General features: G+C 29.8%; 2 protein-coding genes across 2 annotated transcripts; both read left to right on the top strand.

Annotated features, from left to right (window-relative positions):
• Window positions 1-324: 324 nt before the first annotated feature.
• On the top strand, window positions 325-1965 carry LOC118050422 (trans-resveratrol di-O-methyltransferase). Its single transcript, XM_035060770.2, has 2 exons — window positions 325-1127; window positions 1464-1965. Exons 1-2 carry the CDS (start codon window positions 357-359, stop codon window positions 1770-1772), a joined length of 1080 nt encoding a protein of 359 aa, XP_034916661.1. The 5' UTR covers window positions 325-356; the 3' UTR covers window positions 1773-1965.
• A 14130-nt stretch (window positions 1966-16095) lies between these two features.
• On the top strand, window positions 16096-23063 carry LOC140954413 (trans-resveratrol di-O-methyltransferase-like). The gene is made up of 2 exons (XM_073403834.1): window positions 16096-16236; window positions 22758-23063. The coding sequence occupies exons 1-2, from the start codon at window positions 16096-16098 to the stop codon at window positions 23061-23063; spliced, it is 447 nt and encodes a 148-aa protein (XP_073259935.1).
• The last annotated feature ends 337 nt before the right edge of the window (window positions 23064-23400 follow it).

The raw sequence follows: 23400 nt of genomic DNA, 5'->3' as shown, positions 1-23400 counted from the left end.
AATATACATCTTGTATTTAGATTTATACAGTTGTTTATCTACTATTTATTATTATTTTTCATCGTGGTTTTTCTTCTTTTTAATAAAAGTCTAGTGATTATTTTGGACTATAAAAAGAGATTAATTAACAATTATTAATATTTTTCAAGTTTTAGATCAAAGAGCCTAATAGTATGATTAAAATTTTCAGAGAGTTTTCTTTGTTATTCATATCATCCAATTGTTATTTAAGAATTTATCCTTTTAATATTTTCATGGGATACAGTTGAGAAATTAAGCCTTCTCCGTGGTTACAGTAAGTTTCACTCCTATAAATAAGACAACATGCACTAGCATATCTGCACTACTTAAAATCAATGGAGTTGATTAACGAGGAAAGTGCTAGTGAGCTCCTTCAAGCTCAAGCTCATGTGTGGAATCATATATTCAACTTCATAAACTCCATGACTCTGAAATGTGTCGTTCAACTAGGCATACCAGACGTGATCCAAGAACATGGCAAGCCCATGACCCTCTCGGAGCTTGTTTCTGCCCTACCAATCCACCCATCAAAAGCTCAATATGTCCACCGCCTTATGCGTATTCTCGTGCGCTCTGGTTTCTTTTCCCAGCAAAATCTTAACGGCGTTGACAACCAAGAAGCCTATTCGCTTACCCAATCCGCTCGTCTCCTACTCAAGGACAATCCCTGGAGTATGAGACCTCTTTTACTTTTTGTGCTCGACCCGGTTCTGACAAAACCATGGGATTGCTTGAGCACTTGGTTCCAAAATGATGATCGCATTGCATTTAGTGTTGCCCATGAAAAGACACCTTGGGAGTACCTTGGCCAAGATCCAAGACTCAACAATCTCCTTAATGATGTCATGGCTAGAGATAGCATACTGGCTAGTAAGTTGGTTTTAAACAAATGTAAAGGCATCTTTGAGGGGGTGAGTTCTTTGGTGGATGTCGGGGGAGGCTTAGGAACTATGGCCAAGGGCATCACTGAAGCATTTCCCGACATGGACTGCACTGTGTTTGATCTCCCCCATGTGGTTTCTGACTTGCAAGGATGCAAAAACTTGAAGTATGTAGCGGGGGATATGTTTCAGGGAGTTCCTCCAGCAGAAGCAATTTTACTCAAGGTAAATTAATGTAACAGTATTCTTCTACCAACACTATATGTTAAATTTGCATATATATATAAACATCTTTTATTAGTTTTTGTTTGAGAGGTGCTTATATACCCACGTCCGCGCGTCCTTGAGCTTGTATTTTGACACATATATAAACTATTCCATTCCTGACCTCTGCGTACACATGCATATGAAGATTTGAATTCAAAGATGGACATCATCTCTAACCCAACTCTATACTACGGAGTTTTTATATATATGCATCTTATGTTTTCTATTTCCTTGAGGATTGTTTTCCCGTGTTCATTTATTCATGCTACATATCTTATGGCAAATGACAAACAGTGGATGCTGCATGACTGGGGTGATGAAGACTGCGTGAAAATACTTAGACGATGCAGACAAGCAATTATGCGTAAGGGACAGCAGAAAGCTGGGAAGGTGATAATTATAGATATGGTGAGAGAGAACCTGAATGGAGATGAGGGGTCAATTGAAACGCAGCTGTTTTTTGATCTACAAATGATGGTTGAGGCTGGTGGCATGGAGAGAAATGAAAAGGAGTGGGCTAAGCTCTTCTTTGATGCTGGTTTCCTCAATTATAAGATACACCCTGTGCTGGGCACAAGAGCTCTCATTGAGCTTTATCCTTGATAAGATCTTAGTAATGTTTTGCTTTTGTTATGCTTAAGTGTGAAAATTCATGATATTATGGTTTTCTGAAAATTCATGATATCATGGTTTTGTCCAAAATAATGTTAATGTGTAAAATAATAAAGTTGCTGTTGCTACTGCTTGCTATTGTTGTCGTCACCGTTATAATAAATTTTTTATCCTTAATGTTTTATTGCTCCTCACTTAATACAATTAAAATGTTTATAATATATTTTTTAAGATTTCAATAACAACATTTTATTTAGACTCAATTATTTCTTAATAAAATTGAGTCTAAACTTTAGATTAGGAGGAAAAACAAAGTTTAAAAAGTGCAGAGATAACTTTAAAACTGAGATGAGGAAGAATATATAAAATCAGGATAAACAATGCAAGAAACTCTTCATTCACCCTTTTTTAAATGGATTTTGGAATTAAAATTGATAAAGAATTAATAATGATGATTACTAGAATTCATTACCATCATTATTAACTTTGATTAACCATCATAAAATCAAAATTAAACATGAATGTTTTGGCTTTAAATTTGATGATTCTGAGTTACAAAAACTAATACGATTTAAAGAAACTCTTCTTGAAGAAAACTAATTACATTCATGGGCTGGATTGGACAAAACAATAGGCTAGCAAAAAATAATTATTTATGAGCCAAAGAGTTATTTTATAATAAACCCAAATTCAAGATCAAAATATGTTAGCAAAAAATAACCCAAAACCAAGATTGAAAAGCATGCATAAACAAGATATTAATGAAAGTAAAACTTAAGAATTACAAAATATATAAAGAGATGGAGTAAGAACAAGTTCTTGATCTGAACAATCAAGCCGCTAAATGCATAGCAAATGCCTCCTTTTATAGGCCAAAATTTGAAACTATTGATTTGATGACTAATTGTTGAGTGGGTGGCCAACTCTTGACTTGGTGAAAATCCTTATATTTTTGTATGAACAAAATGTCATTACTAATATCAGAATTAAAACCAACTATACTATGAAAGTTGTAGGAAATTGTCTTATCTTTTCAGGAAAAAAAAATTGAGGTCATTTGGAGTTCTAGAATTTGAAATATGGGCTGAACACTGAACAATGTCTGGACTGTAGGACAGATTCAGACTTCTCCGTTGTTGCTATAATTTGGACTTTAAAATATCATTTTTAAATTTTGGATTCCACATGAAAGTTATAGGCCTATGTCTTACCAAATCTGTCCAAAAATTTGAGGTCATTTGGACATTTAGAACTCGAGATATGACCCATCCGAACAGTGTTCCAGTTTGGACTGCACCAACATCTCTTTTCTAAGTTTGGCTTTCTCTTTGTCCTTTCAATTTCAATACTTAAACTCATCAATTAATCCTTTTATTTGTGTGATAGGCCTGCATTTAAGATAAACATTTACCATAAATTAAATGTATCTTATATTATTAGGTATGTTATTATAAAACATGTTTTAGTTAAGGAATTATTGATACTTCAAATGCAAAATGATGATATAAAACCTTGATAAAAATACACTTTTAAATAATAATCATTCTCTCTTTTGGTTTATATGACCAAGTGTGTTCTTGCTTCTCGAGCCCTAAAGAAGACAACTTGGTGACTCCTTTTATTTAGGGCATGACCTCGAACCTTCAAACTTAAGCTGGGAAGACCAGTTATAATTTTCTTTTTAAATGGATGTGTGTGTGTGTGTATATATATTTTAAAAATAATATCAAAATAATGTTGTTTTAATAATTTATTTTTAAAAATATTAATAGAATTTTAATCGAGTTTTACCTAGAACAACCGAGTCTCAAATCATTTTAGGTTTTTAACAGGTCAAATTAGGGTGAGCAAAAAATTAAAATATCGATTAAACTGAGAAAATAAAAAATAAAATAATTGAAAAAACTAAACCATGAAAAAAATCGATTAAATCTTTTAGAATATTTTAAAAAATATTCAGTTTGGTTTGGTTTCATAAGCTTGAAACTAAAAAAACAAACCAAACTGAAAAAACCGAACTGAATCAAAACCAAATCCATTAGAAAAGTCCAAAAAAACCCCAAATAACAATATAGTTTTTGGTTTTTAACATAAAATAATCAAATTGGACCGATATTTAATTAAACCAAATCAAACCAAAACCGGTCGGTTGAGTTTTGGTTTTTAATATAAAATAACTGAACCAAACCGAAATCGGTTGGTTTGAACTGGTTATCGATTCAGGAAGTTAGATTGACAGAATTGAATTAAATTAAACAATGTTCCGAACGTGTATAACCGTCTGGCCTGTTTAAAAATATGGTTGCAGTTGCTTTTTAAAATGTTTATCATTTTGAAATGTATCAAAATGATTTTTTTTAAAAAAAAAATTATTTTTAAAATTAACGTATCAAAACGATCCAAAATATTAAAAAAAAAAAAATTTAGCAAAAATTAAATTTAAATTTTTTAAAATCGCGGGTTAGCCCATATTTTCAAACGCTTTCTTAGCACGAATAAAGGAATTGATGAAAACTACAAATGAAAATTTTATATATATATATATATATATATATATATATATATATATATATATATATATATATATAAAACGAGTAAGATCTTTAACAATTTTTATTTTACACTTAAAATGTTTTGTGAAGTATAGACAATTTTAATTTCATAAAGCTGACAAATATTTCTTATTTAATTTTGAAGCTTTTGTTAAATAAAAATATTGAATCATTGTACAAGTAAACCTTAATTTAAGTCTGCTTTTGAAATACATTCTATTTATGTCACTTTACACTTTAATATGATTATGAGAGGGAGACACCTCACATTTAATCCCTAACATATTATATAGTTATCAATTCACTCTCAAACTTTAGGATTCAAGTGATAAATTACACAATACATTAGTGTTAAATTGAGAATTAATTTTCCTTACTTATAACTCCTTTTCCACCAAGTTTGAAATCCAAAATCCAAAGTGCAATTGCCAGGTTTCACCCACCATCCATCACTCCATCTTTTTTTCATTGTTGTGCTTGTTTTATAGTTTGATAAAATCTAAGAACAAAATTAAATACTGTATTTTTTTCAAAGACGAACGCTTCTTTTCTCTATTGAACGACAAGAGGTTACAAAGATGAGAGAATGTTGTGGATATGATAAAACATAAAAAAAGTAGAGAAAAGAAAAGGGGTTTTGCTCTAATAAAGTTATAGATATTGAAGATCTTCACAGCTCAATAATGACCACACCCTTTTGCATGTTTTTGTGGAGTTAAATGTATTATAAGATTATGGATATCGTTTTCAAAGGAGATTATGCATATCTTCTTCTTGTTTTACATTAAATTCATGTGTGTTCAGAGAGCATGTATGCTACTTTTATGAGCCAAAGAGTTATTTTATAATAAACCCAAATTCAAGATCAAAATATGTTAGCAAAAAATAACCCAAAACCAAGATTGAAAAGCATAAACAAGATATTAATGAAAGTAAAATTTAAAAATTACAAAAAATATAAAGAGAGAAAGCAAAGAAAGTTGGGCTAGCAAAAAATAATTATTTATTAGCTAAAGAATTATTTTATAATAAACCTAAATTCATGATCCAAATATGTTATAAAAAAAAACCCAAAACTAAGACTAAAGACCTGAAACTTGGATGAAGGAGCTCGAGCCAAAGCTTAGCCGATGTAATCACGCATGTGTGGGTTAAACTCATACTACTTTGTTAAGACTCATTTATGACTCCTTAACTTCCCACTATATAAACCAAAAAAAATTCTTATTTCTTTTCTATGTAGAATAAAGGGTTTTTGTTTTTACAATAATATGTCAACTAATAGTTCTTTGAGATCAATTCTCATTCACCCATAACTTATTTTAATCATATTAATGTTTCATATTAATAAATTTTTGTTGGAGAATAATTTTTAACAAAGTTTCGACCTTAAAAGTGAGTGGACACCACTTTAAATTTGATCTTAGATATGCCTTTTAAACATGTTTTATTAAAACAAATTTCAACAATTCTCTAAATAAATGAAAATTGCCCGACTAGTATAAACGACTTGAAAATTTATAGAGAGATACTAATTTGGTGGATCACTACATCAAGATGGGTTTCTTTTAACTTTAAGCATTTCTTAGTGAAAAACTATCATATTTACTTGATTAAATAGGGAACGCGATGTCTTAAACTATTCAACCTTTAGTGTAACCAAGACAATAATATTCACATAGTTTTCTACCTAGATATTTACTTTGATTCTCATTATTATGTTCATTTTAGCCCTAAACAAATCCTGGATTTATGGATGTTTTTATAGAAATCTGCCTTTATCAAAGTTCTCAAAGAAATGACCACATTTCTCACTTATATAAATGATTTTTCATTAAGAGTATTCATTTATACTCTATTTGGTATACCAACATATAAAAATAAATAAGAGCACAACTCACTATTTTATCACACTACAGCTAACACCTATTTCATCATAGAAATAAATAGGAAATAATAATTTTTTAATGCTACCAAAAATATTATATGACTTAGTTTTCTATTTGAATCTGGATTTTGGAATCTTTAATCAACTAGTTGTGGTCACCATCATTATACTCTTTTATCTTTTAAGTTTTTAAACCTTTTCCCTTCGATGAATTATACATAAGATCTATTAATAAATCTTTGGTCAATGGATTTGCAATATTTTACTTTGGATTTTCATAGTCAATGAAAATAATTTCATTTGATAATAAGTATTTAATGATATTATATCTATGATGTATATGTCTAGATTGAGAATTATATATTGCTTTCAACTTAAGACTAATTGTCGCAATGGATATAAATTATTGGCACTGATTCTAACCAACATAAAATCTGATTCCATCATGTATCCTATGATACAATTTTACTTAGAGGATTTTTATGACCAAATTACTCCACTATGTGTAAAGACATATCCGCTAATGGATTTTGAATTCTTAGTGTTAGATATCTAATATGCATCACTATACCCTTCTAATACTGTTGTGTAACCAGCATAATATCTTTCATAATCCAATGTGTACCTGAAATATGTCGCACCCGACATCACGACGGCCCTAAAAATAATTCTCGATTATGGAAAAAGAACAGATTTCTGGCATCTGGTTCTTTTAAAGGAAAATGTCTTGTTTGAGGAGTCGCCACCTAATATTATGATCACTTGGAACCCTAATTGGTCAACAAAGATTCTATGGTATGAGACTGGTTATGTAAAAGGGGGGATATTATCACCCCTTAAACGTTTTGCCTGAGGCAGACTGCATTGCTGGTTTTGTCTTAAATTGCTAAACATTTATTCGCTTATGCTATGATGATTTGTTTATAATATTCCTGACTCTGGCGCTAATGAATATTCGATCCTGAATAATTCCAACTCCGAATAATTTCGACTCTGGCGTTGGTAAAAATTCTACCACGAATATTTTCAACTTTGACGTTGGTAAAAATTCGTAGCTACTAAAAAAAAATTAGTATATATATTTTTATTCCTAATCCTGATATCAGTGAATAAATTGACAAAAATATATTTTTAAGAGTTAATTTGGTCAAATTAGGGGCTTAATTGCATAAATATTAAAGTTTGATGGGCAGTTAAGGACTTGACTAATGAAATGTAAGACCACGGACCAAATTGGAAAAAGAGACGGGAATATAGGGGCTGAATTTTGACCAAATTAAGAGCTAAATTAAAAAAATTAGAAGTTTATTGATCAATTGAGGGTTAAAATACACAAATTCAAAACCAATGATCAAAGTGAAAAAGGCGGCCAACTTCAAGGCTGACATTTGAATTTGACAGGGAAGCATTTGAATTGATTATTAAAATCAAAATCTCAATTGAGGGTGTTGCGATGTCGTAGTCATGCAAATTAATTACCTTAACTTAAATAAATAATATAGTATAGAGCAAACAAGGGGTCAATCCCATGAGACAGGTTTAATTCAGATTTTTATGCTAGACAATATGCAATTTTGGGGGAGTTTGGAGATTATCTAGGCTAAAATAGAATAAAATATTCAAGCTAAATTAAATAAATCAGAAAACAATCAAGATAACAAACCTTGATTTCAAGTAGACGTTCACCTACAAAAATCAAAACCAATAATTGAAATGATACATCATTTTATATTCTGAATATTTATCTTTTCTTTAATGTTAGTTAGTTAACCGATCTGCAGTGTAACTAACCCTAATCATCAAATAACTACATTGTCCGCACTAGTAATTTAATTGAATGGCAGCCTTAAAAACTAGATAAGTTAAATAATCTAGGCATATAACTGTCTGCAGTACATGTTTGATTTGATCGAATATTTTTCATAAGATTAATAACATATATGCAATACGATTATTAAACTTAGTTGTTTCACAAGTTTATATACAACAACTACGATTTTGATAGCAAACTTAACAATACATTGTTTATAATAATAAATTAGAGTCCGCTCCAGCAATTAAAACAAACAATCACAGAAAATAAACATAGAAAAACAAACATATTCATCATATAAACTGAAAAGAAAAGGTAAAATAAATCTTACAGTTCTTGAAATCCAAAGGTTTCTATGTCCTTGCAACCAAGAAAAAGAGCTTAACCCTGTATCTCTATTGAATAACTAATCAAAAGAAAAGAAGAATGCATGATTTTGGGTTTTTGGAATAAAGGGTGCATTTTCTCTTCTCTTTATGGCTGACCCTCTCTTTCCTTTCTCTCTTTCTTTTTATTTGATAGGAAACCCTAATTTTCTTTTTCTACAAAATAATATTTTCTTAAGTAGACAATTTACATTTAAGTAGTGTAATAACTATTTTTCTAAAAAAGGAGAAATAACCTTGCATAAAATCTCCAAGCTTTGACTTTGGACTTAAAGGAGCTAAATTGTTGAAATAAAGACCTAGATGTCGGTTTGGATGCTTTTAGAAGTATTTTGGAGTTGTTTCTTCACAAAACCTGTCTGCCTGTATAATTAATATGTCATCTTAGAAAACTTATATCTCTCTCATATGAGATCTTTTTCTAGTGAACTTTAGTAGCCGAATAGGTCTTCGAGTTAGGAATCCAACAAAATTGAGTTTGCATCAAATGAACTTTTCTAGCTTGAGATATTCAAATCAGAATGCCCAAAGGTCAACATTGGCAAAATGCGAGATTTTTCTTTGAAGTTTACGATTTCCATTCTCTTTCTATTTTTATTTTTCTTTCCATATACTTATAGAAAGGCATGAATGTTATCTTTATAATGCCACTAGAATCACTTTATTTTGACCACTAGAGCTAAATTTCTGCACAAAACATCAATTGGAGGTCAAATCTGCCAATTATCTCCAATTTACTTCTTGTTTAGTCTTACATCCAAAAATACCTTCAAAACATAAAACAAAGAATATCAAGGCATTATATATATAAAACATAGGAAAAATAATAGGTAAATGTGAGAAAAAATATTGAATAATATGGTTGCATTAGAGGGCGTGATTGAACAAATAAAAAATTAAAGACTGAATTGGAAACAAAAACTTTTTGACATCATTTTTTTTAAAATGAAACAACATGTTTTGTTCAAAAAGCTGCTTTGACAGATCCATGTTACTTGGGTCTATTGGTGCCAAACCCAAATTTCTTGGTATGACATCCCTTGCCTAACTCAATCAACATGGCTCTGGTGCCCCTGTCAGACCCATGACGTTCCAGATCCAAGACGCTAGGATCTAACAGTCATGCCTGACCCGAGCATTTATGGTGTGGTTGTTTTGCCAGACTCGAGTGTCTAGGGTATGGTAGACATGCATAACCCCAATGCTAGGTGTCTGGCAGCTATGCCATGTGCCTGAGGTTTGACAACCATATTTATTTTTCTTGAGAAGGCAAAAGAAGCCCCCAACCCAAATATTAAAATTTTATGTCCTGAATGGCAAATCAATATCTATATTGCACTAAAAAAAACCCGAACAAACCATTCTTTCAATGCCAAATGTATTTCATAAAAAGGACAATCTCGTAGCTGCATGCTTAGTAAGTTTTTTTGGCAAGGATAATTATATCATTATATTGCTCCCATCTATAATGATTTATATCTTTATGAACAGTAAAATAATAAACAACGAAACAATTCTATTATATAATAATGATGTGATTCATAGTAAAAACACAATTTCTTTTGTGTTTTTAGTTAATAAATATACTCTCTCTAATTCCTCGCTCTGAAATTCTACCTTTGCAGTCTCTTTGATACAAAGAATTTTGATGAAAAGAATGAGGTACTGTGGAAAATCACACAATAATCTGGATCAATACATCCCCTTTTGTGTTTATTTGTCAAGCTATGGTTAAAAATACCATTTTAGTATAAAATATATAAAAAGAAATCTTCTGGCCAAATACCGTAGGTGGGTGAACAAAAGTAGTTGATCCTGTGATTTATTGCTTTTCATGGCCAAGTTGGGATATAATGGCATTTTTACCCTGTTAGGATTGTGATATATTCAGAACACGGCAACGCCTATTTTCTATTACGGCAATAATTATATTTTAAAATATTTTTTTATTTTAAAATATAATAAATATTTTTTTATATTTTTAAATTTATTCTTATCGCATATTCAAACTATACAAAAATACTATAAATAATTTTAAGTAAAAAAAATTAAATTAAAAACTTTACAAACAACATTTTCACCACAATATACCAAACACATTCTAAAACATCAACTATCAATTTGATAAATGATCAATCTTATTCTTGAACTATCATGTTTTTTAACAAATACTAAGTGTTTGTTTGATTTGATTATTAGTATTCACCAAAAATCTCTTTTAAAGATTTGAAATATAGTATTTTTAACTGAAATTCTTCATAGATGCCAGTGAAAATTTAATTCACTTTTGCAAAGAGTTTTAAAATTTTTTGAAGTAAAAATGTAAGTTTTTTTTCTTAAGAATACAAATTCAATAAATTATATATATATAAAATAATTTGAAATTATCTCAATTTTTTTTTTAAGCTCTAAGATTGTAATCCTAAATGCATTTTTGGGGATTATACCAACAAAGAAACACAAAACAAATTTGACATTCTTATAGAAATATCAATAGAATTGACTATTATGTTGGCATTTCCATCAGCAATGTTTGGTCATATTTCGCTGCAAAGTTATAGGAGGTTTTGGAATTTTTAACGGAAACACCGATGGTATAGTCCGTTGAAATATTATGTCAGTGATGCCATAAAAAATGAGCACTCACAGTCCGATGGAATAGGTGAATAAATATTTTTAATGAAATATGCAATGGAATATTTCGTCGACAATTAAGGTGAATTTCTAACAAAAATTTTTGTTAGTACTTAATGTTGTTGATGGAACTCCCAACAAAAAATAGACTGTAAAATCTAATTTTTTGGTCTGAATATTTCATCAGCAATCCCATTAAAAAAATTTACCAATAGAATCTTATTGCTGGTGACATTTTTCCATCAGCTATTCCATTGGAATAGTGATTGTAGACATAAGTTTGTCCATAATGGCGAAGAAATATTCTGTCAATTCTTTCTAATTTTCTAGTGATGAGAGTAAGCCACCAACTAATACTCAGTTGAATGATTCTATATTATGAATCTATATTTTTTCTAGTTATATGAAAATATATATCAAGAAAGAAAGGAGACGGATGAAAATGCGTCGCAATTTACATATTTATATACCTTCAAAACGAATATTGGCAAGAATAAATATCAAGATAAATAGTAATTTTAGTGTTTTTTTATCATTCAAGTTTGATTTGTTTATTTTAAAGATATATCTCTCACATTGATCTAGTATATTTAGAAAACTTTAATAAAATCTTCTAAGTATTGCCTTGAACAACCAAATGTTCATAACCATCTGATCAACTTCTTATAGTTATAAATTTTAATATCCTTATATTAGCTTTCACATAAGAAAACGTAGCCATTTTGTGTTTAAATTTTAAAAATCAACGCATCTAAATTCTAGATAAATCTATCAAGTATAAAACTTGATAGAATTTAAGATGATAACAAAAGTCAATGTAAGTGGATTTCATAAAAAGGATAGCTCCTCCACGTATAAAACTTGCTTTTTGGTTTTTGGTTGTGTACATTTCCTTGATGACCGCAAACATTAACTTAAACCAATTAACATATTATATAACGGTTGTTTAAGAGTGTGGTAATAATTATGATTTAAAGTGTATTTTACTTCAAAATATATCAAAATAAGCTTTTTTAATTATTTTTGATATCAGTATATTAAAATGATCCGAAAACATTAAAAAAATTAATTTTAAACAAAAATAATTTAAATTTATTTTTAGAAAACACTGTTTATAATTCATGTTTCAAAACACTATATAAAAAAAAGGAACCTAATGCTTTCGCAAGGAGGAAAGAAGGGTCAAGAAAATATTAAAAAAAAAACCTAAAACCTCTTAAGAAAGTATAGTAGTTACAAATCTATAGTTCTTTTTCACTTAAATAATATAATAATGTTTTTGTCCCACCATCCAAAAATTCAAAATTAACTTTGAAGGGTGTTAAATAATATAATAATGTTTTTAATGGCTTATTTGTCATTAAAAACATTAAACCTAGTGTCAATGGATATTTTTGTATTTTCATAATCGTTTTTTGGCTATTATCATTTAAGCCGAGGGGCAACTTTGGTTTTTGCACAAATATAAAAATAATAAAAAATTAAAAAGCAAAGTGAAACTACAAAAATACCCTTAAAATAAAAAAATAAAGCCTGAGGTCATATGGCGTTTTCAGTTTTTCACAATGATTATTTTGTAATTACAAAGTTGGCTTAGGGACAATTCTATATTTGAAATAATAAAAAAAAGGTGGACATGTGGAAGGCAACCATGCCTTTCAAGCGACGCGTGTGACACCTTTTGGCATCCAAAAAAGCCCTTCTACCTTGTTGTTGAAAGCGCCACTAAATCCTTTTCTTATTGGTGCAACACATGTCTCTATTGGTGGTCTAATTTGGTACCGATAAACATTTTTTTTTTCATTATCTCTCTTTTCTTAAAAATTACAACTTAGGGTTTTTGCACAAATATAAAAATAATAAACTATTAAAAAGCAAAGTGAAACTACAAAAATACCCTTAAAATAAAAAAAAATAAAACCTGAGGTCAAATGGCGTTTTTGGTTTTTCACAATGATTATTTTGTAACTACAAAGTTGGCTTAAGGGAAATTTTATATTTGAAAAAATAAAAGAAGGTTAACATGTGGAAGGCACTCATGCCTTTCAAGCAACGCGTGCGATACCTTTCGGCATCCCAAAAAGCCCTTCTACCATGTTGTTGAAAGCGCCACTAAGTCCTTTTCTTATTGGTGCGACACATGTCTTTCTATTGGTGGTCTAGTTTGGTACTGATAGACATTTTTTTTTTCATTCTCTCTTTTCTTAAAAATTACAGCTTAGGGTTTTTGCACAAATATAAAAATAATAAACAATTAAAAAGCAAAGTGAAACTACAAAAATACCCTTAAAATAAAAAAACAAAGCTTGAGGTCAAATGGCATTTTTGGTTTTTCACAATGATTATTTTGTAATTACAAAGTTGGCTTAGGGGCAATTCTATATTTGGAAAAATAAAAAAAAAGGTGGACATGTGGAGGACACCTATGCCTTTCAAGCGACATGCGCGACACCTTTTGGCATCCAAAAAAGCTTTTCCACCATGTTGTTGAAAGCGTCACTAAGTTCTTTTCTTATTGGTGCGACACATGTCTCTATTGGTGGTCTAGTTTGACAATGATGGATATATATATTTTTTTCCATAATCTCTCTTTTCTTAAAAATTACAGCTTAGCTTTTTTTGTTGTTAACGTCTTAATTTCAATCTTTATTCTTTTGATTTTAAATTTTTGGTCTTAGTCATTTTATAAAATTTTTTATTATTTTTAATTTTATCATTCAATTTCAATTTACTAAATATTATATTCTTCAATGTGGTCTCTATCCCTTGGGTTTCTAATTTTTATCCTTAGTTATTTTGTAAAATTATTAGTGGTTTTCAATTTTATTATTCATTTCAAAATGATGGAATTATGTTTTTCAATTTGATTTTTATTGGTTTTGATTTTTTTTTTATAAAATTTATCATTCTTTTAATTTTATCATTTAATTACAGTGTTGTTTTTATTTTTTTATATATCAACTTTTTTTATTAATTTTACTCTTCAATTAAATATAATCTCAACTTGATTATTAAAATTACAAAGTTTGTTATGACTTTGGACTAGTTTGCCTTTATTAGCGTCACACTTCCATATCCATGTCAATGTCAAACGCTGGGATTGTAACACGCGGTTTTATTAATATTGACTCGAGAGTAGTGGATTGATCGCAGGTGCAGAATATTTATTATTGTGATAGTTATTTTTTAAAATTTAATTTTTATATCAATAGATAAAAATAATCTAAAATTATTTTAAAAAATTAACTTAAAAAAATTTCAATATTTTTTAAAATTGTTTTAAAACAAAATATAGGATAAGGTGGTTGAATTTTCCAAGCAATGAACTCTGGGCCTGTCATTTCGCTGTCTTATCTTATGGGTGACGTGTCAAGCACTAGCTGTGGTAGAGTTGGTGGCATTCAAGTCTTAGCTATATTACTATAAATTCAGTTTGTGCTGCCGTGGGTTAATTTTATTTTGGTATAAAAAATATTAAAAAAATCTAATAGCAGAATGATAGGTTTTTATGTAAACCTATATTGAGTATTGGGTTTGCCTACTGTAGTGACTGATTTAAAAATAATATTTATAATATTAATAAAAATATTAAATTTGTATGATAAAAATTGAAGTGAGTTTGATTATACCATCAGATTTGGAGTTTTTGAATATGGATCTGGCTATAAGGTTATATCATAAAAATATGATAATAAAAAAAATAATTTAATATCATAAAATAAAATTAAAAAAAAAAGATTAATTAAAAAAAACAATAAAAAACAAAACATTATTCAAATAAATAGTACTTTGCAAGGAGGGGTACGGTAAAATCCTCTTATAAGATCACAATAATCTAATAAACGGTAAACAAAACAAATCATAAAATTTAAGAATTCTTGATCAAATTGATATTAAAAAATAAAATTGAAAGAAAAAAACTAATTAAGAAAAAGAAAAAAAAATGAATCAATTGGTTTAACTTGTCAAACCAGGTCAACCCGTCTAACTTGGGATCAATGTCATGAAAGTGTGATAACTAAATAGAAAAAAATTAATATTAATAAACTGAATTAAATAAAAAAAGATTAATTAAAAAGAAAAAAAACCTATAATTAATAATATGTTTTTCAAATTCATTAGTTATTATATTAGCACTTTTCGTTATAATAAAAATAATAATATTTTTAATATTAATAATAATATCAAACTTGTATTATCCAAGTTTAAGTAGATATGATGTAAAGTTTAAGAGTTTTAAGTTTAGCTGAAATACCAGACCAAAAATCTTGATGGTGAATTTAGCTATAAAATAACTCAATATTTTATTATGTACTATATTATACAGTGTACAGGAAAACATTTACCCATTTTAATTATATTTAATATTATTATTATATTCCATGTATTTTGACCTGACTTAATAATGTTTTTTCTCTTGATCATCTGCTACCGCTCGTTTCACGCGGTATATGACTTTATAATGTTTTTTTCATAATTATTTACAAGTAAAATAATTAATTAATTTACTATTAAAATAAAACAATTTAAATTGACAAGTACAATAAAATTACTCAATTACCATTAAATTATAAAAAAAATCTTTCATTGACTTTTAGGATTTTTTTTACTTTCATCGTTTTTTTTTTGTTATAATAAGTGGACAGAAAGACAAATTAGTATTTAAATAGACATAAATTATTAATTAAATTGGAAAGTGGGGTGTTTTTGCATTATTCAAATATTTTGGTGAGTTTTTTCTGATAACGAAGTGATGTTCACGGCAAAACAATGATAAATCTTCAATAATTTTTTTTTTTCTATCATGTATGATATTATTAATTTTTTTTATAATTAATTATTATTATTAGTATTTTTATTTATTGTTAATATTTTTTAATTATATTATTAATTACCTGAATTTATTGAATTCAATGATTTAATGATTCTACTATTCTTTAAAATTGCTAGTATCACTTAACATTTTTTTTTATGTTAAACTTTTTTTTTTTTGGACATATAGTACACGGAATAATTATATTATTTTTTTTGCTCAGGAACCATGGCCAAGGGCATCGCAGAAGCGTTTGCGCACATGGACTGCACTGTGTTTGATCTCCCGCGTGTGGTTTCTGACTTGCAAGGCAGCAAAAACTTGAAGTATGTTGGAGGGAATATGTTTGAGGCAGTTCCTCCTGCAGACGTAATTTTACTCAAAGTAATTTCTTGCTGTTTCCATGTAAGTTTGCATATATGCTTACCTTTCATTAACAAAAACGAATTAACGCAGCACATACCATGTTGACGAGGGTTATTTAGCACTAAAGAAATTACAAAAGAAAACACAAAAAAACTATTAAAAAAAGACTTGCAAATTTGAGTATTTCTAAATAATATTATATTGAAGGTCAAAAGTCTACACATAACCTAAGTGCTGATTTGGTCCATGAATTCATCAATTATACGCCTAACATGACAAATTAACTAAATACATCTTTTAAATGATAGAGTTGAAATGGTATGATTTTGTCTTGTTATCAACCATAATTTAACAAGATTATTAACATAAAGAAAATATTGGTTATGTTGGCATAGTCTATTGCACTGGTTAGACCAAAGACAAGAAATTAAGAAGCTACCATAATTTAAAAAGAATATTAATATAAAGAAAATATTGGTTAGGGTGGCATTGTCTATTGCACTGAACTGGTCAGACAAAAGACAAGAAATTAAGAAGCAACCATAATTTAAAAAGAATATTAATATAAAGAAAATATTGGTTAGGTCTATTGCACTGAACTGGTCAGACAAAAGACAAGAAATCAAGAAGCAACCATAATTTCTCCACACAAATCGTTAAATTATTATTATTAACAAATGACTAAAAGGATTCGGTGATTCAAGGTAGGCATATGAGGAGAAATACAGTTTATTCTAACCATGTTTTTTTTTCCCTATATTTTTTCACACTTTAGTCTTTAATTTTTTTATTTAATCCTTTAAAATTATTTTGATTTGCAATTGGTTTTGATGATTTATATGAAACATTGTTCATTCAAAAATTATTGTAATTTTTATTTAAAAGAGCTTAGTTATTCACTCATTGTTCATTGAGCAATGTCTCTCTCTTTTAGATTCCTATGATTTTTTACACTTTAGTACCTCAATTTATTTTTTTTATTTGGTCCTTTAACATTTCTCTTTTGCAATTGGTCTTGGTGATTTATTTTTCATGCCTGTGTATGAGAATCTTAAGGTGTCAGAGAAATGTTATGTCACTTGTTGATATTTAGTTTTGCAAAAAAATATTTTTTTTTTCATTTATTTAAAAGAATGAGATTTTATATACCGAATTTGAGGTTAGACAGTTCAATCTTTTGTTTTTTTGTTAATATCAGGGAGTCATTTGTATGGTTAGGGGATGAGTTTATTTTATTTTTTGGGTCATTTTTCTAATTCAATCCATTCACATTGATTTTATTTAAGACTTGAATTTGTAATTTGTTTTTTTCCCTTAGATATAAGGTTCTTGCAATGTATTGAGAATCCCGACCCTTGATTTATGACTATTTGGGAAATATAAAATGAAAGTACAATATTGATGTAAAATAATTAGATTTTGAGGAACCAAAATTGAAACTGAAAAAATATAGCAGACTATGATGAATAGGCAGGCCAACTAGGTTAGTGTGTGTACCATACACACCATCATGTGAAGGAGGCCCATTGCATTCAAGTGGCGCGTGTGAACTCCTTTGGTGGCCAAAAACAACCTTCCATCTTGTCTTCTAAAGCATCGCGCCGTAGGCTTTCCATTAGGGTAATGCATGTTGTATCTAGTTAGTTAATAGACGTGGACATTGTTTTTCCCTTATCCCCTCTGTTCTCTCTCCTCTTCTTGGAATTTGCGCTGGTCAAACCAAAAATTAAAGGTGGGTCAATTTTAGTTCTCATTATTTTGATTACTATTTTTTTGCTTTAGGTTTTGTCTTAAAATTGATTTTTTTTTTAATTTTATCCTTTAACATATGGTTGATTCGAAATTAGGCTTAATGATTTTTTCGTTAGGTTTATACTAGTTTTATAATCTGGATAACGAGTTTGAAAGGTTAACCTGAATTGATATCGATACTTCTTTTATATCCATTTTTTATATCCATTTTTTTTTAAAATTTTCATTCTTTAGAGTTGGTCTCATGATCTTTTAAATATTATTGTATTATTTATTTAAAAATTATTTTTATTTTAAATATAAATAAACAAATAAATAGAAAAGAAACAAAAACTTGATGGGCCACGAGAATGAAGCCTATGTGTGACTAGGCTTTGAAGGGGTAAACCATGCATGCTAGTGTTTGGCCTTTCAAAATATAGGCCTGACACTCTTAGGCTTGCAAGGCTAGCCCTGCATGTCTATCTAGAAAAATAACACATCGTCCATTGTAACACTTTCTAGCTTCATTTAGTAATAAAAAAAATTAGGGTTCGAGTTTTTGGATCCTTGAAATCTAAATTTAACACAATTTTACCAAAAAAAAATCTTAAGAACTTCTATAACTCTATTTTCAACACACACACACTTTAATCAAACTAGGAGTGAGCAAAAAACCCGATAAACCGAAAAAACTAAAAAAATCGAACAAAAAAAACCAAATTAACCGATTAAAAAACCATAAAAAAGTTTCGATTATGTTTGGTTTTGGTTTCTAAAGTCTGAAGCCGATTGAACCGAATTAGTTCAACCAGGCACGCACTTAAGAAAAAAGCAAGTATAAATAGAATGTTTTTTAACCCTTAACCTAAAGTAACATTCAGCTGCCCCCCCTCCCTTTGCTCTCTGCATCTCTCCTCTTTGCTTTTTCTTCATGCCCAGCTCTACGATTGTTACTTGTTAGTTGTTAAGCTCCTGCTCTATGCTCCTTTGGCTCCCAAATTTGAAAGGGTTTTATATACCTAAACCTAAATGCATTCTTAGTCGCCTCCTCTACTTATTCTCTGTCTTTTATCTCTCAAATCTGTCTTCTTCTCTTCCATGTTCTCTATCTCTGTCTCTCATCTCTTAGATTTGCATGTTATTGGCCCAAATCTTGTGGCTTTATTGTGCTTGATAATTTTAGTAGTTTCATTTGTTGGCCAAGACCTGCTTACGCTTCTGTTTAATTCTTTCCCTATGGTGATGTTTGGTAATTGCTTTTGGAAATGCTTTTAGTTGAATCCAGTTATCATGCACTTGATCAAATCTTTAGTGACCTCAATAGGATGAGATTTGGGTGTATGCATAAAGTTAGGAATTGCTTTCTATTTGTTTGCAACCGGTAGGCCTTGTAACATTCCCTGTAGAAGGAGTGGATTGAATATGAAATTAGCTCGAGCATCATAATTTTGGTTTAAACTGGTTTGGAAGGGAAAAAAATCTAACTGAACCAAAATTAATCAGTTTGAACCGGTTTTTGGTTCGGTTTGGTTTAAAATCTTTAAAAAATCGGTTTGGTTGTTTATTTTGGTCCAAAACCGGACCGAACTGAAAATACTCAGCCCTAAATCAAACTAAGAACCCAAGATTAAACAAACTTTTTGAATTCTGAACTATTTTTTTCAACAAGATTAAAGGATCAAATCATTTTCAATGAACTCCTCTCTTCAAGATAAACTCATTGACACTATGATCAATATTTTTTGTGTGGCCAAAACAGGGTTGACCAAAAACTCTCTCTCCTTCCCTTTTTGATGGCTCTCTTTCTCATCTCTCAATTGTTAGCTAGGGACTGAAATATAATATAAATAAAGCTTTATGATTGAAATGTATATTTTGAAAACAAAAAGGATCAAAATGTAGAAATTCTTGCCTCTTGAACAATGTAAATGAAAAGACAACTTTTTTTATTCTTTTAATTTTTTAAAAGAGTAACTTATAATTCTATTTTGTAATAACGGTTTTTAATGTAATGCAAGAATAAACTCTGTTAGTGTATATGTGAGAGCATGCATAAAGAAACACATTTCAACATATAAAACCATGATAACATAATTTTTAAAGAAAAAAACAAAAGAAATTAATAAGATCATATTTAGTCGGCTATGAGTAGTGGATGAAATAGAAAAGAAAGATATATGCTCAAGGAATACAATATGACAAGACACATAAAGTTTCTGAGTTATTGGATCAAAAAAACGATAATCCTTTTTACCTTCACCATAACCCAGAAAGACACAAATAGCAGATCGAGAGGATAGCTTACTTCGTTCTACATAGGACGAAGAACGAAACAAGTACAACCAAAGACTCTAAATGAGGAATAATTAGGGTAAGCAATTGAAAAAATTTATTAGAGGTGTATTCCCCACCCAAATCACACCTAAAGCATTTGATCATAGCAAAATATTGAGTTTTGATAAGAGCTCGAAAAGCTGCATATATCTTAAAGAATTCATAATAATGTTTCATTAAATAAACCCAATAATAATGAGTATGATTATCAATAAAAAAGACATAATATCGAGACTCTCCTTTTGTGGCAACAAGAGAAGGTCCCTATACATCATAATGAATCAAATCAAATGGTGAAGAAGAAACATAAATACTTTGATTAAAAGGTAAGGCAAAATTTTTTGCTAATTAACATCAACTACAATAAGAAATGTCACAAGTTTTCAAATTTCCTAAAGCTCCTGTGGATGCCAAAAATCTCAAACGAGAAGACAAAACATGATCTAGACAGGAATGCCATAAATAAAAACTAGAAGATGAAAGACTCAAACGAAAGGAAGACAAATCAACGATAGTAGTGGCAGTGGTAGCAGCAGCAACTGGCACTTTTAACTCATCCAAAATATATAGTTCATTCTCCCTATGGCCTGTTCCAATCAGCTTCTGAGACTGCAGATCCTGTATACAACAAAACGAACCAGAAAACAGGACTAAATGATCACCAGAATCACATATTTGACCAACAAACGCAAGATTCAATTTTAGTTTTGGAATAAGATAAAAATTAAGGAGAGACAAGTGAGGTGTGACAACAGAACCAACACCTTTTAAGGACATGAGAGTGCCATCAATAATCATAACAAGAATGGAGGACAAAGGGGACACAAAGGTAAAAGATGAGGAATCTATAGACATGATGGGAAGCACCAGAATCTAAGACCTATTCAAAGTGTGACATACCTGAGGAACTATGAGGCAACATACCTTTGGAAGAAGAAGCAGCATGCATTGCTTGTGGTTGCGAGGAGAGAAAGTTATGAAATTACCCAGCCAAAATATTATGGGGGAAGCTACTGTTGCAGTGTTATGGTGTGGTGGTTTATAACTCTGAAGTGGTTTATGAGCATTAGATTGTGACTAATTGCCAGACTTCTAAGCTTGATTCTGCTGTCTCAACTTAAGACATTGAGCCTCCCAATAACCTTTCTACTTACAGAAACTGCACTCATCAAAGCTAACCCGTGTGTAAGGCTTATTCTGATGATTAGAGAATGACTTAAAAGACACTGCTAATACTGAAAGATTTGAAGCAGAAACAATTCCCTTTTCAGAATAAGACTGAAGATGTATTTCTTCAGCCAATAACTCACTAACAACAGAGTCAACAAAAGGTAGTGGAGAACGATGCAGAATTAAACCTCTAAGTCTTTTCAAATCATTGCAAAGTGCTGTTAAAAACTGTACCAATCGTTGTTGCCCTCTACGCTCAATATAAGCACCATATGCCTTTAATTCTGCCAATTATATAAGAGCCAATTGATCTTAAAGATCTGTCATAGCAGAATAAAACTCTTGAATACTCATATTCTTTTGATGAATAGCTTGTATGCCATTCTCTAATTGATACTGTTTCGCAAAATTTGATTGTGTGAATAACCTTTGCAGATGATCTCAAACCTCTTTTGTTGTCTCATACTTCGCCAACAGCATACATATCGAATGTTCAACAGAATTGTTGATCCAAGTAATGATCTTTGCATTATTTGCTTCCCATGTATCTATCAAAACAACATCACCCTCCTCAATATTCTTAGGTATCATATAAGTTCCACTAACATACCCCCACATCTTCTTACCCTGAAGAAAATTTCTCATTACATAACTCTAATACAAATAGTTCTTCCCATCTAACCTCATACTCATAGACTAAAGCGAATCATCTCTTTTAGTAGCCATAATCAACGGTCACAAAGAACAAAGATTACAGAAACTAAACAAATATCATCTTAATGAAATACCAAAATAATTATAGAAACTAAATGCAAATATCAAATTACAAAGGTTGAAGGGAAGATGAAATACCAAATTTTTGCAGAAGCGGAAGACAAAATATCACTCCAAAAAATTAAGTTGTGGTCGGGATTAAGCTTCGTTCCATAAAACCAGCTCTAATATCATATTGAAATAATTGAAATCAAACACAAAAAGGAGGCTAAAATTCTGAATAATCTATATATTATGAGTGCATAGTCTTAACCTCAATATAAATAAAGTATATATAGGTTAAATTGAAAGTACTATTCTATCCTTAATAAAAAAGACTACATAAATATTATTTAATAAGAAGCACAAAGCACAAAAACTACATGGACCTAAAAAAGTAAAAATAGTTATGAATAATGACGTGAGTAGTTTAATGAGTCTTGATGAACAATGCATGCATTGTGAAACCTGGATAGTTTTTTTAGTTTATTTTGTAATTGTAACATGTCCTAATCATGGAAAATGATGAACAGTGGACACTGCATGACTGGAGTGATGAAGACTGCGCGAAAATACTAACGCAATGCAAACATGTAATTACGAGCAAGGGCCAGCAGAAGGTTGGGAAGGTGATAATCATAGACATAGTGAGAGGGAGCCAAAACGGCGAGGAGTCAAATGAAACGCAACTGCTTTGGGATCTAGAAATGATGGTGACTGTTACTGGCCTAGAAAGGAATGAAATGGAGTGGGCTAAGCTCTTCTTTGATGCAGGTTTCATCAGCTATAAGATACATAACGTGCTTGGCACAAGAGCTCTCATTGAGCTTCATCCTTGATAAACTCTTATTTGGTCTTCTCCTTTTTTTTTCTTCTTCAAATGATTATTTTGATAATTCATGATATTAGGTATGGATTTTATACCTTGTGTACTAAAGTTTAGCCATATATGAATTCGACAGAGTTTCATATGAAAAAAAAAAAAAAAATTGTATGAAGTTCTATCTGGTGCAAATAAATCTGTTTTATTAATTTCCTGGGATTTATAGCAACCCTTTGTCTTGCCAACTGCTCGTGACTTAATCCCTAAAGGTTGTTCTGGTGGAGAGACATTGGAGGACGAAGGAGTTTCAATGGCAACAAATTCAACACAAGATGATAGTTCAACAAGACAAG

The sequence above is a fragment of the Populus alba genome, chromosome 13 (genome assembly GCF_005239225.2).
Source record: "Populus alba chromosome 13, ASM523922v2, whole genome shotgun sequence".
NCBI lineage: Eukaryota > Viridiplantae > Streptophyta > Magnoliopsida > Malpighiales > Salicaceae > Populus > Populus alba.
Note: the sequence above shows the minus strand (reverse complement) of the source record. Positions and strands in the feature narration are given on the sequence as shown.